The sequence below is a fragment of the Perca flavescens genome, chromosome 16 (assembly GCF_004354835.1).
Source record: "Perca flavescens isolate YP-PL-M2 chromosome 16, PFLA_1.0, whole genome shotgun sequence".
NCBI lineage: Eukaryota > Metazoa > Chordata > Actinopteri > Perciformes > Percidae > Perca > Perca flavescens.
Window position 1 is genome coordinate 15392207 of NC_041346.1, and position 19198 is coordinate 15411404.

The window sequence follows — 19198 nt, forward strand, 5'->3', positions numbered from 1 at the left end:
TTTTCTACCGAAGGCAAACATGACAATTACGGAGTAAAAAAAATAAATACCAGCAAAAAAAGTGCAATCGACTTTTTTTTACTTGTTTTTTTCTATATGCATTAATCTCCACTCTCACATCATGCCAATTTAAAACATATACAGATATAATCTTTATGCCTTTACCGTATGCTCGACCACCACAAGCTTCTGCAAATTTTTACTATCGAGATTTCCCACACCACCTAAAGGCAGCAGTTTAGTGGGAGAGTTTGATCAAAGATCCTTCCTATATATATATATATATATATATATATATATATATATATATATATATATATATATATATATATATATATATATATATATATCCGTCTCTGATTTTACAGTCTATGGAAATTACAGCGCATAGGAGGTAGTAAAACGTGATGACGTGGAAAAATTGGTTTAAATGACAGAATGTTTAGTTACATGTTTTAGCTACATAATGCTAGAGATGTGCTGAAATGGTTAATCTTTTTTTAATGCTGTTGAGTTTACACTTTGTCAACCAATCATTCATTGTGTTTGTACCAATTATTCATTACACAATGCAGATTGGCTGATAATGGTCTAATGAAGATAGTGGTTGAAGGAGAAAGTTGATAAGCAAATATTGTATGTTTGCCCATTTAACAGAATGTAGCAGGTGCAGTAAAATGATGCAGCACAACATATTTTAAGATGTATGAATACACATCAAATAAACAAACCTATCATGTATAATCTCTTTCTATTAACTCCATTATTATTTTCCCAATACAGGCCAAATGGTGAATGGCAGCTGATGACCAAACCAAACAAAGGCCAAAATTCAGTAACCAGTAGCAACAAAAAAAAACTTTAGGTGGCCACCATCACCTGCCAGTAGCTGTTTCTCTGTCAGTTATCAAAATGGACTAACGCCGGTGGAATATATCTAAACAGACATTTGTACTCCTCACAATACAACTACAAACAATGTTTGTAAAACAACCTGGCTCATTTATCATGTGGGAATCTATCATTGAAGTTGAAGGCATGTTAAGATTAATATTATCGACTTCAGGACCACCAGGAACTTCATACACTCACAACTAATTGAATATAATTTCACTATACTATTAAACAATATGTATGTATGTGAATCATTTGCCCTTGTCAGCATCACCATGTCATTATCAATGATGTCATCTTGAACATCATCATATGATTGTGCTATTCTGAGTTACCTGTTCCCATCTGGCACAAAAGGTTCCACGGTCTGTCTCATCTCCTCCCGACAAAAAAAAAGAAAAAAAAAAAGAAGAGACATTCAGACAACACATTCAGTGTATTTACCAATACACAACTTGCTAGTTTAAGGACAGGGGCATTTTGGACATGATTGATCCTCAGGATTCCTCTTTGAATACTTCACAGGAAAGACATGGTGTTGCTGCATTAAATATATATTTTTAGAAAAGAAATATATAAACAAATTATTGTGTGATTGCTCCATCCTTTATATGTAAAGCTCAAACTACAAAGAATACCTTTCTTACTGAACATACAGTGAATTAGAACATTCTACAGTCAAATTCCACTCAAGCACAACAATCCTGAGCGGATATATTCCACAGCTGCTGAAAATGCAGTCACGCAATTCTAGAATGCAGGGAAAAAAGCTAAAAGGTTTGGTGATTTCAAATTTATTTACGAGACTGCCTCAGCTCACAGTCTGAAACTAAAAAAAGAGAAGATGTGAAACAGAAACAGGAGCCATTTTATGCATATCTTTTGGCACTTGACTTTCAGCCACTGATCAACAGAAACCTTAGAAAACATCTAAAAAAAATGAAATTGCATGAAAAAATGATTTAAAAAAAAGAATCCCCTACTTCTTGTCCACAGTCCTTTTCTATGTGTGAACTGTTACAGTCCTGAGGTATACGGGTTGGCAAAGCCTCATTCAGGCTAAACAAAAAAAATGTCATGTTGGATTAAGACTAACTCAGCAGCATCAGGAACAGGTCCACTGTAAAAACATAAAATAAAACATACTCTGGCATTAAAAGTGTTTTCCCCCGCGCAAACATAAACTCACATTTAATGTACCACAAAACACAAACATTATGCAACAAATTAGCAGGGAGTAATAAAGTGAATATGAACAAACTGATCGAAGAGTTATGCATCCTCCGAATTGATTCATAAAGTGATTACACATAAGAATGCCCAGAACATGGTTTAGTTTGTGTAGAAAGTATGAGAAAAGATAACTGTATCTATCATACTTTGGAAACAATGTACAGAATTCAATTGGCCTTTCCAATTTGACTGTTGCAATTTTAGATGATTTTCAGTTTTTAAAAAGAAACCCCGTAGAGTATTCCTTATTTAAGGTGGATAAAAACATTGCATCATTGTACAATGTAAATGGGACAATAAATAATTGCAATCACTTTTTGCAACACACACAAACAAATGAATCCGCCATGGACGATCATACCCGTGTTTCAAAGTGCATAGCAGTCTGGGACTGCAGGCCAACCTGTGATACTCAAATGGGTCATCCTAGCAAACGGCATTCACTCTTGAAATTCCCTGAAGTTGCTTACCAGTACAAAATAAAATAAACTTCCCAAATTGGCCCCAGCTCATCTCCTTCATCTACTAACATTGGATTACTAACACCACCTACTGGCCAAGTAATATTCCATTCACCATCACTGAATATTTAACAGTAGTTGTTCAAGTGAAAAGGTGCACTCTACATTAAAAACAAACTGTGCTGCATAAAAACCTAGCTGAGTACATTTTTGCCTTATCTATGTTTTCCTCTAGGGTGAGGTAATTTAAAATTCTAGTAAACGATCTAAATCATTATCATCACGATCATCTTGAGTGAGCCTACGATAGCAACACTACAGGCTAGGTGTGGGCAGCACCAGTCCAGCCATCTTAACCTACAGCTTTTGGCCTTTAACTACCTAGTTTAGTTTCAGGAGATCCCTCACTTCAGAGAGACCTGCACCGTACAGAATAAAAGCCCCACTTTGACTCTGTCAAATAAATGTAGAACCATTTTTAGGTTTCAAAATCAAGACAGGAATGCAAATGTGTTACACTGTTTTGCTCTCCTCCATTGGTTGTAAACATGCAGACTGGGTCAGTTAGGGCTCTATGTCGGGCAGTGAGGGGCTCTGAGGCACAAGCCATTCAGAAACTGATGAGAGGTCATAGTTGGCTGCTTTGGGATCAGAAGTGGTCAGGGGGTTGCGTCTGGTCCACTGTTAGAGTTTGTGTTTTGAGAGGAATCTGCTGAACACGGTTCAGTCCTGTCATTCTCTGCTGCCTCTGAGCAGAACTGCTGCTGCGGTTGTCGTTGTCCTCTGAGCTCTTCTTCCTCCTCTTCCTTCAGAAGCATCTCCTGTTTCTCCAAGACAAACTCCAAGGTGGGCCTTCTGGATGATCCTTCCTCCAGCTCCCCCTCCTCTGCCAGGCGGAGTTTGATGTTAATGCCGACAGGTTTTTCTGTCTTATCTGGACAATGAGGAGGAAAGCCAATAGTATATGTAATTAGAAGAAGAACAGAGAGAGTAACTAAGATTTGACATTTAATGTGATTTTTGTTAGCTGTGACTGCTGCCCCCCCCCCCCGCCGAATAATTAACGCAAGTTGTAAGTTTAAGTTAGAAGTAATGAAAAACAGCCCAAAGCACTGTTAGTTTTGGTCCATGGTTTATGGGATAGTTTGACAATAACAAAAATATAGAATATCGCCAGCCTCCTTCTGCTCCTCACCATGTCCCAGCTGCCTCTCCTTGGGCAGCAGCAGCACATCCACATTGTGATGTTCCTCCAGAGCTGCTGTGAGCATGGCACCCTCTTGGCTGAACAGGAAGACCAAAGGCAGGGTGATGTCTTCAGTGGAGTCGCCATCTCCAACCATCTGGAACAGGGGAGTTTCCTTGCTATTACTTCCCTCACGGTGGTCTGGGAAAGAGAATAAAGGAGTAATGATTGGAATTACTTAATTTCTTTGAGGTCCAGCCTTTAGTATTTGATAGTCAGTCTAATCTTTGAGCTATGAGGTGGACTGTAAGAACAAAAAAAAGTGGTTTCAGCTTCTCTGGTAATCATCCTCACCTATAAAGATGACTCCAATGGCTCCTGCTTCCTGCAGCCAACGAGCCTTTACAGCAAACATGCAGTCCCCACGCAGTGCCAGAGCGATGTGCCCTTTAAGCTCCACTGCATTATCTACTGGTCCACATGCAGTGTAGGGAGAGGCTTTCACTACGTTGCCCTTCACCTGCGGCACAAGCATTTAAGTGTGTTATTGTGTTGAGATAAATAAAGGAGTGCAGGCAAAACAAAACTGCTAACCTTTTTTGGAGTCAGGGAAGATCTGTAATTTAACTGTAAGAGTAAATGTTTTGGCCATGGTTTGTTAAGGTCCATCTTTATTAATCAAATTGCTTAAAGGTTCGTGATTTCATAACATTTTCAATTTTTGGTCATGTTATTATGTTTAAACACATATTTCGTATAAAAGAGACACAACTTGTTGGGAGCTTTGATATCAATACTGTAAACCGCATTATCACATTGGGAGCTCACCCCGTGTTCCTGCTTGGTGAGGTCCATCCCAAACTTGGCAGGTCCCGCTGTGAGGACTGTCCTACCCAGAAATGGGGGCGATATGAGCTGAACAACATGGGGTACTACCTCCTCCTCCTCAGGTGTATGGCTCACCTCTGCCACAAGTTTTACCCGGTACACTCCTTTATGCTCCTAAAGGGATTTTATATTCAGAAAACTGTGTCAATTAAATTCATTGTTCTTTCCATAATGTCAAATGTCATGTTTAAGTTAAGAAATGGACATTCAGTGACAATGTTGTGCTATCACCAGTTCAAACTGTCTCATGGTTTATCAGGGAATCTGTGGACATTGTGATACTGTATATCATAGTAACCTTACATTTAAAGCCTGTAGATAATGAAGAAATCTTTTTTTTTTTAAAAAGCCCTGTCATTTTTTTTATAATTTAACCTTTATTTATTCAGGTAAGTCGATTGAAACGACGACCTGTCACATTCACACAGTTACACGTTCATACCTGGAAGCTGCCCAGTACAACCACAGTCTGATCTGCTGGCCACTGAGCAGCTCCACTGGAGTGGTTGGGGCTAAGGGGCTTGCTCAAGGGCACCTCACCCAGATTTTATCCTGTCGGTCTGGGAATTGAACCAACGACCTCCTGGTCACAAGCTCGCTTCTTTAACCTTTAGGCCACCACTGCAAAGCAGCTTATCATTTTCTAACTCCATGCTGCTCAATACCCTGATATTTGCACAATTTGATAAGATATAATTGGTTCAACAGCAGGTTATATACTTAACCTGTTTTGACAGCTCCATTGAAGCATGCTCAAAGCATAAACATGCGTGGTTCAACAGGTGGTTTGAGTGCATCATTGGAGCCAAATGGACAAAGTCAGGACTTAAATCAGGAACTGAAAATGTGTTTTGCATGCTTTTTTGACCCATTTAGGGAGTTTAGCTAAGAAGAAAGAACCTTCAAACAAGTACATATACAGTATTCGGCCACAATACTGTTTCTGGCTTATTTGGTCATCTGCCTGCAACCTTGTGACATAAAAGCCATTTTCTTTAATAATGCTATTCTTAAATTTCTGCAACTACAGGAGACAAAGACAGCTACTTTTTTACTTTAAGAGAAACATCCTGCATTGCATAATGCTACACAATAATGTTAATGCTCAAAGTAAAATGAATGACTTAGCGCCTATAACTGTACTGTTTTAAAAAGGGAATCAAAGGGAGTACATTTTCATTAGGACAATGTTGGGGCCTAATGTTGAGAACCTTTAACTTGCCTAAAGTTTTGGAGGTCTAGAATGTCATGAATACAAAGTCACTAAAATACCTTCCGACTTCTGGTGTCTCCTGCCATGACCTCATTCAGTGGAGTGAGAGAAATGCCCATGCTTTTCAAGAACTCTACTGGCTCCATCCCATTATCATGGAGCGGTAGTTCAATTTCCCTGTAAAGTACAAACACACCCAAGTTAAAACTCAAAGAAATCATAACAAACCGGTTTCATCAGTTATAGCACTCTAAAATCAACACACCTGACAGGTAAGGGGTGGAAGGCTCGTCCCACCCCAGTGAGGTACTTGTAGCTGTCCCGGATGGTTTTGGCAAACGACGGGTTGTTGGGGAACAATGTCTCTATGCTGGGGCAGGAGTGTGTGAACAGATCTTCTTCTTGAGAAACAGGAACAGAATCCTGAAGCACAGGACCACATTTTTTAGTTTCTACGCTCATATGTTAATTCACATATTAAAAGGTCCCATATTGTGAAAAGTGATATTCCCATGTCTTTTTTTATTATAAAGCAGGTCAAAGTGCTACATAAATACTGGGATAGTATCAAAACGCTCAATCCAGAGAAATGCATACAGCCTGTATTCAGAAACTGCGCCTTTAAACGAGCCGTCAGGACTTCCGTACAGTTGTGATGTCACAACTACACTTTATATATGTAGGTAGAAAGGTACATTTGTTTAGGTATAGTCAGACAGACAGAATGACAAATTCACTGTTTTTTGAACATTAAAGCATGTAAACATGTTGTAGTAGAAACCCAAAAGACACATGAATCTGAAAATGAGCATAATATGGGACCTTTAAAGAACCAGCAAGAACCAGTTAGCATTTCAGGTAAAAGTCATAAACGGCTCCATAATGTAATAACATAGGTATCCAATATGTCCCATTCTTACACAACAACATATACACTATAAATGATGGCAATAAATAAGAATTACTATTACGTTAAGTAAAAACACTAGTTTCAATATTCACTTTACACTCAATATCAGCTTGTATCAATCAGGGATTTAAACTGATTAATGGCAATATAATGTGTGAATATGCGTTTGTGATAAAGTGAGAGCTCTTACCGTGTCGTTGCCTTGACAGGGCGGCTGGGTGGTGGAGAGAGATACAGGAAGGAGGTGAGCCTCCGTGGTGAAGATGTAGTCGTCAATATCGATGGGCAGCTGGCTCTTCTCGGAAAACAGCAGGTACAGGTATTTAAACATCTCAGCCAGAAAGAACGAGTCCATCCTGCACGCACATAAACATACATATGCAGAAACAAAAGATGTTGTCAAACATTCATACGAGATATGGTGAGCTTCCATCACAACAGTTATTTCATCAACAGAACCACACCTTCTACAGTTCGATATGGGAAATCTAAAGAGAACCGTGCAAACGTGTGTAATGCCATTTGTATACCTGTCTTCATGCGTCCCAGTGCGGACATCTTGCACAGCAGCAAACCCGCAAGGCACCCTGGCGTAGGCATTGAGCTTTTCCACAATGGACTGTCCCACTCTGAGGTAGTAGGGGTCGGCAGTGGCCTGCAGAGATCAAAATATAATCTCAACTACACATCCAACATAGAACATTCAGTTTCTATTAAAAAAAATGCTTTGCGTATATAGTACAAAAGTGGAGTAGTTTCATTAACTAGCTTACTTACAACAGACTGGAAGTTTCTAATTTTTAGAGAAAGGTTAATTATAATTTGTCTATAACACTGTCCGGCCAGGCTTTTCACCTTATAGAGGTAGTAGGTGCTTTCTGCAAACTCTGGTCTCAGTAGGTGTTGGCCCCAATGAACTCTAAACTCTGTAGTGAAAGCCTGCATGGAGAAAAAACAAAAGCAAAAGACATTATTGACACTGGCTTCTTCTTCTTTTACATTAATGAACAGATTTCATTAGGAATGTGACAAAAAATGTAGCCTGGCAACCAGACAAATCTGCTCAGGTCTTATTTGCTCTGGCAGATAATATAATCATTTTGTATTTGTGATTTGGTCTGGCAATATCAGTCTAACAAAGAAGATTAGCCATGAGAAATGTCCAATTCCCACTATAATATATATCACAGCATCATGAAATATATCTCAAACCATGATGCTTTGCTACAGCAGCTGCACACATCTTTTTAAATACATTACACATTAGATTTAGTAGGAATATGTCATACTGTAGGTTTTAATGAGCTGAGTATTATGACGATATGTATTCAGAGGAAGATATTTTATTATACTATATATACGAAGGTGGTTATCTGTTCAACATTTCTGGTTTTATTAGGTTAGGACTGCTGCTTAATGGCAATATTGGATTTTCACATCATTATAATGAAGTACTTTTATTTGTCACATTTAACGGATTGGCCAATAGGAAACATTTTTATCTGATTACTGAGTTCTCATTTGAATTTCCAGAAATGTTACACTATAACAATATAAGCCCTATTTATACTGTGATGTGAAAGGTTATCTATATTACCCACCCCTACTGAGTGCTATACATACTTTATATTGCCTATATTTGCCTACTATATTTCATAAAATAAACAAAAAGAGCAGAGATCCTTTACCTCTGGAAGGAATTTGTGTTGTTTAGTGACTTGGTAAAGCATTTCATGAGTCTCAATAGCTGGTTTCAGATCTCCTCTCAAAACCTGCGTGAAAAATAAAAATCATTCCAAAGACACGTGTGCAACAATTTATACACCTTCTACTGTCTTTTAATGGTAGTAAACATGATTAGCAGATGATCCCTGACCTGTAAGCCAGGGAAGAATGCCAGGAGAGAATCCATCCAGCTGCGCACACTCACAGTGGGGTTGTGCATGTGTACGTTGAGCAGCAGGGGAGGCTGACTGATGTACTTCATAATGGCACTGTAGTGCTGTTAAAGACAAACATCATGAAACATATACTGTATTAGCAAACACTTAAAAAGGTCTTCAACCCAAAATCACAATAATAACAAAATGGCCAGTGGTGGGCCGATTATGTTGCCACAGGGAGTACAATACAGCAGTTTCCATATGCTTGAATACAGATTTCCATGTAGGCGTACAGTGATGGAAGACTTACAATGTTGAACCTCTCCAGAAAAACATTGTCTCCGAGAAGAATGTATGCCTTCATCAGATATTCATAGTAGGAGTCAATACCAGCACCAACTCCACTGTCTGCAAACACACAAGTGACAAGATTACTATAATATGGTTCATGTATAAAGTTGTGGAATATGTACGGACGTACGTGTATTTCTGAATTCTCAATGTTCTGTGTGGTTCCATTTTCCATCTCTTGTGTATAGCAAAGTTCTCCCTCACCCCTCCGGACCCATTCTTCATTATGGATATTGATGACAGTCCCCACCAAGTCACTTCCCCTCTGTCTCCTCTGCCAGAGGACATCAAGAGCCTTCCTTGCATGTTCCTGTAAAACAATAACAAGTATTATATCCTTAAAATGTTTTTGGTAAAAAACAGTTACATCAATGATATATATGATTTAATCTTTCAACCGCTAGCATCAGTTGCAGCCAGCTATAATAAAGAAAATCACTGTACTCTTCTCTTCTATCTCAGTGATTTCACAATAAGGGCGCATTACAAAACAAAAGTTTAAAAGCCTGATCTCTACAGAGGCAGAGAGAGGCAATACCTCAAACACAGCCTCTCCTGACAGTCTGCTGAGAGCAGCAAACTCCAGGATCATTGTTCCAGCACATGCTGTGCAGGTGTCAGATTCAGTGCCTGTTCGTGAAAGTGGGTTTAGCACTCCATAACGCAGATTCACCTGGAAAACCAAGAAATTAAACATTTATTTCTACTTTAGATTCTTGAAATAAACCCAGCTCAAAACCAAAATATGTAATGTGTTGTTCATTAGTTCCTCTGTGGTGCACTGACTGCGAGGGACTATTCTTTATCAGTGCATTGAGTCGAATTTCTTGCTCCATCTGCATATTATTAGTGTTAATTTCGTCAGACGAGACAAGACTAAATATGTTCATAAACGATCTTTTTTTCCATGACTGCGCCAATGTCCAAAAACGCTGACTAAGACTAAATTTTTTTCGATTCCGGTGCTAAATCGATACTTTTAAAACGGTGCCGGTGCCTAAACAGTGCCTGAACCGGTACTTTTCAATAAAGTTAAAAAAAGAAAAAAAAAGAAAATAAGGGTAGTAAACAACAGTCAGTGACTTGTTTATTGCTAAGGCCATGGTCAAAATTAAAGATTTAATAATAACATAATAACTATAACAATAACAATAACTTATTTCACCAGTAAATTGCTGTTGAACCCCAGATGGGAAAAGGGTATTTTACAATTACTGTCAATGCACCACGAGGCTACCAGTTTTAAGTGAATCTGTGTTGTTTAATTCCGACCATATAAACATACTGTATATCTATGAATTGCGACAACGGCAGCTGCTGCGCTGCAGAGCAGACTGTTACATCCCGCTGTTGAAGTCCTCCACAGTGAAATACAGTCACACTTTACACTGTTTAAGGTTAGCTGTCAGCATTTTAACCGTGATGAATCCAGCTGCTAGCTAAAGGTAGGCTAACGTTACATGCTGTCAGGTGTAGTGTAAAGTCAGGCACCGAAATGAGGCACCGAAACTTTCGTTCTTATTCGGTCTTGTTACTACCGTTTACGTCGGCACCGGTTCCCTATTGGCACCGAGTTTCGGTACCCAACTCTACTAACAACCGTTATCTACCGGACCGAATAGCAACGCAGATTTTGGTGCCACTTAAATGCCTGCGCTTCTCTCTGATGCTCCTAAACGGACGTTAGAGTCAACCGAAACATCGCTGCACGGGGCGCTAGTTAACACTACACTTGGCAGCAGGTAACGTTAGCATACCGTTAGCTAGCAGTTGGAGTAAACACGGTTACAATGCTGACAGCTAAACGGTGTAAAGGTTTGTCTCTATTTCACTGTGTAGGATTCCAACACGAGACGTACGACAGTCAGCAGCTGCCGTTGTCTGAAAAACAACACATGTTGCATTCACTTGAAATACGCCTCGCCAGTTTCGTGCTGCATTTATTTTAGTGTAAAATATCCCTTTCCCATGCAGTGGTTGTTTTTTGTCAGAAATAATTTATTTAAAAAAAAAAAAAGACTAAACATTTTTGACTAAAACTTGACTAAGATACCTTGAGTTCTCTTTTGACTAAAACTAGACTAAAATGACAAGACTTTTAGTCAACAAAAACTTGACTAACAAAATTTTTTGGCACAAGACTAAGACTAAGACTAAATTAAAAATAGGTGACAAAATTAACACTACATATTATAAATCTAAAATAAGACCTGGGTTATTTAACAATAAAGTAAAGAATACCTTAGGGTAGGGAAGGCCACTTGTGGTGTTAAAGGCAGGTAGTAATCGATGGCCCAGCTCTTTAGCCATGTGTAGGAGCTCATCGCGATACCACTGCATCCTCTCCCCACGCTGCCGTAGCAGGTCGGCCATCACGTGGGCTCCCAAAAGCCCTCTGGGAGAATTCAATGAAGGAAAAAAGAAAGATTTTCTTTTAAAATAACAATTAAAACAGAAAGGTTGGGTTAGAAAGGTTGAGATACTTAGTACGAGTAATTGCAAAATGCTGTGCTGATAATAATTTGTAATTCAGAAGAATGCTTTATTATTATTAAAATGATTAACGACTTATCTAATGTATTAAAAAGAGCATCAAAGTATATATATACACACACAGCACAAAAGTAAATAAATCACAGACATTGTTCATACCCTAAAACTCTGATATTAGTCTCAAACACAGACACCACCACATCGTTGTCCAGGCGCACATCTGTCACGGCTTTTCTCACTGCGTCTTCAAACTCATCAAGCTTGTTTAACACCTACACACACACACACACACACACACACACACACACACACACACACACACACACACACACACACACACACACACACACACACACACACACACACACACACACACACACACACACACACACACACACACACACACACACACACACACACACACACACACACACACACACACACACACACACAAGTAGATCTGCTGTCAGTAAAAAGGGGGAAAAGCCTGAAAACAAAAGCATGGTGAGGGAAAAAGACTCAGAAACAAAAGCTGATCAAACTACTTGTATGCTTGTAAACAGAGGCAATGCTCACCACCAGGGTATCAAGGGTGTCAATCAGTGTGAGAGAAAACCTACAGAAAAGGTGGAGGACATGTTATGATGAGAGCCTCTGGCACAGCACAGTGGAGCTGGTGTCCCACTTTGCCACTGATCCAGTTTTATTTTAATGAACCACAGACTGTGAAATGTCAAATCTGTTGAATTTGCAGTGAAATTACATTATGCAACATGTATGGTGCATAAATGGATATTGTACTGCAAGTCCTTTTTATTGCCTTCTTGTAAATTTAATTGACTTAAAGGAGCATCTAGTTCATGTATTCCTGAAAAACTGGGGTATCTACTCCATGTGGAATTAAATTTGTTTGGAACAGCACAGTGTTATAAAAAGAAATGTACGGTCGTATTTTTCTTCTTTGACTCTATTGCTATCATTAACATTCTCAGTAAAGAGTGAATTTTAAAAGCAGGCAAATTATAGTGTAGGGACAGATATATCAAACTGGACAAACAAATAGATTTTGATAATGTGTAGTTACATTTTTACAATCAGCAATTTATGAGCTTAAAAAGCAACTGAGGTACAGCTCTACGAAGGAATGCTATAAAGAGACATATAAGCCAGTTACTAAACATATTAACAGTGTGTATATAGCTTTGGTCTAAAATGATGAATTACAAATAAATGGTTTATTTGTTTGAGGAAATTTAACTGAACGTACTTCCCCAAGGAGTCATCTATGTCCCCTCTATTGGGCTCCTGGCCACGGACTCTCCCCCTGCAGCTAAGAGGCATCAGCTCATCTGCTGGATAGGCATATTTCTGCACACAAACAACAGTAAGTGTCTTTAAGCTTTATTTAGCAGACTACAGAAAGGGGGTCGTGAAGAAAAAAGAGATGGAGGGTTGAACATTCTGTAGCATGAAATGAGATCCATGAGATCATTATCAAAATGTTTATGTTAAAAAATTAAATATTGACCCATATAGTGTTTTACAGATTTTTAAACTCATTAATGCCACTCTCAATTTAAAACGTATTGTTGTTACCAGTGCTACCATCTGCCCCATCCCTTTTCCCAAAATCATCACAGCGCCACATAATAATTGGCTATGCAACCTACACTTTCATATCTTATGTATATACAAGTATTGCACTGACTCCTGGAAGAGATCTCTGTCATCACTGATAGAAGCTGAATCGATACTATCAAGACCAGATCACAAAATGTTCAGCTGGCCCCTGTTGCATCTGGCTGACACTGCAGCTGCATCAAAATCCTGCATGTTTGCTTTCTGCACACCCCCACTAAATCAACTCCAACTGCAAGGACTCTTTCCAGCCACTGATTCAAGCTTGTCTTAACTAGATGACCCTGATGAAGGCCAAATGCCAAAACCCACGTTATTCCCACAATAAAGTAGATTTTTGCTACCACAAGTGTAGCTGGATTTTTAACCCCTTCAGCTTTTCTTCCCTCTCAGAATTATAAAAAATATTAAATCAAAGGGAGCACCTTACCATGTAACTGCCATAAGCATGATCAAACATCTCAATAATCTGGTCCCTGCAAAAAAAAAAATATAGGTAGGTAAAATATACATGAATCAGATGTAAAAATGGAACAAACACTTTTTTGTTTAACAATTTTGCATATACTTCCACAGGGACATTTACCTGATAACAATCTTCTCCTCTGGTGTCATGCTCTGGCTCTCTTGACATTTCGCCCAGCCAAGAACACTGGTGATCAGTAGGGTCTTCAGCAACATTCCAGTGCCAGAAGTGGGGACCAGTTTCCAGCACCGTTTATTTCCCATTCTCCTTATGAAGTATTGCTTCAGGTTAAGCTATGGACAAACAAAACTCCTGTCCTGTGTCCAACGCCCACACAACGTCAAACAGTCCAGCAGGCACAGCTGTCCTTCTTCAAAGCTCCATCTCCATAAGTCCACTGTGGTTGTTCTGTAGCTGATCCAGTATTGTCACGCGTACGACCACCACATGCCCACAGTGCACTTCAGCCTAGCGTATCCATGTAAACAATAGAGGCAGCTACAGCTGAGCCTCGATAAACAATGCCTGTTGACGTTACCCTGTAAAGAAAATTAGACTGACCACGAAATACTGGCGGATTAGAGAAAGGGGCTAAAAGCACACTTGATGTTTAATCAAGACATGTATATAAAAAAAATAAAGATAGTTACCAAATTGAGAATGAGACAATGTGGCTACAGCTTGCTGGCCATTACAGTGCTGGGATGATCCATGTTGCTAACGTTAGCCAGCTAATATTAAAGTTGCTAACGAGAGTTCGCTGTCAGCAATGCTAGTTAGTTAGCTTACGAGCGTATTAGCTAAAGAAAGAAAGAAAGCTCAACATAATCTTGGTCTAAAAACAAATGGTTCACTGGTATTTTAAAGTAATTGTCATACAGTGAAATGGTCGATGACACGTCGCCAAGTATCACCACGGCCATACAGTAGCTACCCTGACGTCAAGTACCGAGCTGTCAAAGGACGGGCAGTTCAGCTACCCGGCTGCGGGTGCCGTATACAATAGGGGCTGTGCTGCATCTGTGCCCTGAGTTTAACATCTCAGGCGCTTTTCAACCACGTACGCAGAAAGTCTCCCCTTCAGCAAATGTCACTCTTCAAATGGTTACATACAGATATGGAAGGTTTTCATAGGTTTATGATTAGGCTTGCAGTCTCAATGTAAAGGACGATGGATTGTTTTCCAGGCAGAGAGGGAGATCCCCTGGCAGGCTTAATTTAGGGCTTCATCTTCAAACCATTTTTTTTTTTTTTTTTCAATTTACAAACATTCAGTCATCTCAGTTCGTAAATATAAAAAATACATAAGTACACATGACATAGTAAGTATGAAAGTAATATATCTTCAAAGTGTAACGGGGCAGAGACCAGAGACACGCGTCACAAGCATATAGACTAATAATCTAGTTTTTATACAGTGTGCTAATAATACAAGCAGAGCACGGTTTAATATACATATAAAGGTCTGGACTCACACAAAAATAGTTTTGGTCAATAGATATAATAAAGAAGTTTCATTTAAAATCATTCATCGATATTACCCGGTTAGGTCCTTTTTGTCAAATTCAAAAATAAATGTTGATTTGAGCTGTGCCTTATTTGATTCCTATATTAATGCTATTGTCCATCGGTTCTAGAGATGTATACCGGCCTAAACTGTGGCCACATATTTGTAGATTTATCATGGATAATATTTTCTGTAGTTTTAAACTTTTACTGGGAAATGTGTTCTTTTGTTTTGTCAACATTATAGCCGATCAGATATATATATATATATATATATATATATATATATATATATATATATATATATATATATATATATATATATATATATATATATATATATATATATATTATATGTGCGTTTAATGAGAGTTGCTGTTCGCTCCAATGTGTAGATGCTGGATCGGATCCGCTAGACTGGACGTGCCTCGTGGCCCGCCCATAGACAGTCTATGGGCCCGCCTTATGTTTGCCTTATTCTAACCAATCCCCATTCCTTTAGAGGATCTGTGACCTCACTACGTCGACACGTCTAGCAGATCTGATCTAGCATTTACCAAATCAATGGGCCATTTTTTTCAGCAATGGCGTAGGCCTATCTCAATAGTTGCCGGAAGTGAGCAGCAAGTAGCAGCGCAGCATGCAGCACAGTCATGTATATTAAAGCTTTGGTTGAGCTCAGTACGTAGCGTGGATGTATGCGCAGTATCGTTATAGTAACAGCAGAATGGACCGTTTGCGATCCACTTTTAAAGGGTAAGACGAAAGGCCAAGGGTCAGATTGTATATCATGAGCTACAATCACCTCTATCAAATTGACGTGCCTTAAAGCATGTTAGTGAATCACCCCATACTAAATCAGTACATTTAGGGTAGCCTTTGTTAAATAGCTATTAGTAAAATATAACATGGGGCGTGTGATTGTAAGATGTGAGATGAGGATCTCCATCTAGTTATATTATACTAGTATAACTAGTAGGCTATACAATTAAAGTAACACATAGCCTATAATCACTTATATCAGAGTGCATACTTCTAAATAGTAGAACAAAACGTTACTTATGAGCTGATTAGGCCCTTTCGCATCAGCCATTTTGACATATTATTGCAGAGCAAACACATGTATAATAACATTAATTATGGACCTGTTCCATTTAGTTGGGCCAGGCCCTTGGTATGAGCATGCATTGGAATGGCTGTGAGACACAGAATACAACGGAACCAAAATTAATTGGATCAATAATTTCTCCTGTGTTTGCCCTGCAATGACATGTCAAAATGGCTGCTGTGAAAAGGGCCTACTGTATATTCTGTTGACAGTATTATGTTGCAGTGCAGCTGGTTTTGGATTGATTGCAAAGGGATATGGGAGCTGGAGGACATAAGTGTCATGATTCTCCGAAGCAGGCTGGCCTGGTGAGCTATGCCTCCAAGAATGGTAAAAGTCCAAGCTATTCTAGATTTCCCTGTCACACACAGTTAATGCGGCTCTTGGGAATGTGATGATTCAATCAATAAGTTAGATTGAAAACACAAGTTAAGTTTAAAAGGCCTGCAATTTTGAAAAATGAATCACACTAAGCTAACTGGGGAATCATACTAAGTATTATACTACTGTGTTATACAAGTAACCACAGTTGTTATTATATACTAGTAAACAACTATGGAGCATGATACTGCAGGTCAGGAGTGCTGAGTGGACAATGGTAAGATTGAAAACATAACAAGGTATGTTTCAAATAAGCCAACACTAAGGAATTAAACTAAATGTGTGTTATACTGCTAAATATATGAGGAATCATACTTTTGTATGTCATACAATTATATACAGCATGGTGGCCCAATGGTTAGCACTGTGGCCTCACAGCAAGAAGGTTCTGTGTTCGAATCCAGATTGTTCCGGGGCCTTTCTGTGTGGAGCATGTTCTCCCCATGTTTGTGTGGGTTTCCTGCGGGAGCTCCGGTTTCCCCCACCATCAAAAAACATGTACCAAGTTCTCCAGTCAGTACCCTTGATCTAGGCACTGGCTCAGATCTGGAGTTGATCCCCGGGCACTGTCATTGGCTGCCCCTTGAGGGATGGGTTAAATGCAGAGAATGAATTTCGCTACATGTACGTGTATGTGACAAATAAAGTACCTTTACCTTTTATACAGTCAAGTAGTCATATGTGTAATATATGAACTCAATTTAAGGAATTGTACTGCAGTGCTGCCACATGAAACCAAGAACATGAAACAACTTTATACAAATTCAACATCAGTAACTGATGTCACTTGTCATACTTTGTTAGCAGTAGATAGCTGTTGATGATCACAACTAGTGAAGTTCCATAATTTGGGGAACAAATGCCACACCTCATCTCCCAACGCATTTTCCCGTCCAAGCCTATATAGGTGTGTCTAACCTTTTAACTTGTGCGTGCTCGTAGCTTGCGCGCCATCTACAGAGGCCTGCGCCACAGTGTCTTGCACAAGTATAAACAAAGCTTTATCCTCTGTCTAGTTATCCCTCTCTTTCAGCACAAGAACCACAAGGTGATTCAATGGAGCCTGAATTCTTCCTGCAATGAGACAGCACCCTCACCCTGCATCTGCAATGAAACAGCACCCTCACCCTGCACATGCAATAAGGCAGCATCCTCACCCTGCACCATCTCCCTCCTCCTCACCCTCACCCACTCTCAACCAAATGGGTTTTGCGAGCCTTTCCCTGTTCCTTATTTTTAATAAACCAAACATTAAGCTTTTCAAGGTGTGGTCGGTTTGTGAAAAAGTGCAAATGCAGTGTTTGAATATGATAACCTCACATATATTTTGTTGTTGTAATCTTTAGTGATAGTAAGATTGCTCCTGCTAACGGAGAATAATAAACAACATAAAAGGGTATATACAAGAGAGAAGTAAAACAAAAAAGAACTATATATGAGGAATTAAAGACAATGTTACGAGGTAAGTTTCAAGGTAAAGTGACAAGGAAGATCAATAGCAGCAAGCCTAAAATATGTAAACAGTGTACACCAGAATAATATATACTGTGATGTAGGGCTGGGCAATATATTGATATTATATCGATATTGATATATGAAACCTATGTCGCCTTAGATTTTGGATATCTTAATATGGCATAACTGTTGTCTTTTCCTGGTTTCAAAGGCTGCATTACAGTGAAATGATTTTCTGAATTTACTAGACTTACTACCTGTTCTATTATTTGCCTTTACCCACTTAGTCATTATATCCACATTATGGATGATTATTTATGTAAATCTCATTGTGAAAATATTTTGTAAAAGCACCAATTGTCAACCCTACAATATCTTCACAATATTGACATTGATGTATTAGGTCAAGTATATTGTGATATTTGATTTTCTCCATATGGCCCAGCCCTACTGTGATGATACATAGTGTTGTCTGTATTAAAATAGCAAAATAGAAATAAAATATATGAAAAAAGTATCACATTAACAGTAAGAGGTATACAATATATAAGGTGCAATGCAATAACAGTATAACAATATATGGTAGGCCTACAGCGGTATAGCAAAATAACAAAAGGAGAAGGCTATATTATTAGGCCTATATATACAGTATATTATGAATCAACGTATATCGGTATATAAATAAGTGCAGGGGTGCATACGAATTGTAAACTTATTAATTTAATTCTACTTATTTGCAATGGATTTCCGAAAACAACACATCATCATGCTCTACTGCAAGCCCATTGTGCTAACAGCATATGACTGTACAGTCTATGGCTAACAGTTGACAATCATGATAGTAAACTGTCATCGCCTTCTGTCCTATCTGAAAATCATAAATATGGCATAAATCATTAAATCATTAAGATTACTTAGGCACTCGGTTACGATGGATTACTGAAAGCACCATGAATTAAGGAAATAACGTTAGTGGAACATTAATCTAATCTGAATTTTGAAACATATACCCCTCTAAGTATATCAATAAACACTAATATATTAATTACTGTAGTGAACTAAGTTACATACACATGTCGTGTGCTATGTAAATATTCTAAATCAAGGAATTTATTGACTGTCGCAGTCCTGT

At 38.7% G+C, this 19198-nt stretch overlaps 1 protein-coding gene across 3 annotated transcripts; it reads right to left on the reverse strand.

Moving 5' to 3' along the window:
• Positions 1–1376: 1376 nt before the first annotated feature.
• On the reverse strand, positions 1377–14615 carry si:ch211-282j22.3 (ER degradation-enhancing alpha-mannosidase-like protein 3). Of its 3 annotated transcripts, none has more exons than XM_028602403.1 (21): positions 14267–14615; positions 13737–14155; positions 13581–13626; positions 12780–12880; positions 12089–12128; positions 11672–11784; positions 11261–11414; positions 9558–9692; positions 9224–9329; positions 8979–9076; positions 8662–8787; positions 8474–8557; positions 7641–7724; positions 7316–7440; positions 6976–7141; positions 6141–6298; positions 5935–6052; positions 4603–4776; positions 4129–4294; positions 3784–3975; positions 1377–3522 (listed from the first exon to the last, which is right to left on the reverse strand). In XM_028602403.1, exons 2-21 carry the CDS (start codon positions 13877–13879, stop codon positions 3248–3250), a joined length of 2604 nt encoding a protein of 867 aa, XP_028458204.1. In that variant the 5' UTR covers positions 13880–14155; positions 14267–14615; the 3' UTR covers positions 1377–3247. The 3 variants fall into 3 exon arrangements, with proteins under 3 accessions (XP_028458204.1, XP_028458201.1, XP_028458202.1); XM_028602400.1 differs by having other exon boundaries at positions 13737–14172; XM_028602401.1 differs by having other exon boundaries at positions 13737–14186.
• Positions 14616–19198: the final 4583 nt, after the last annotated feature.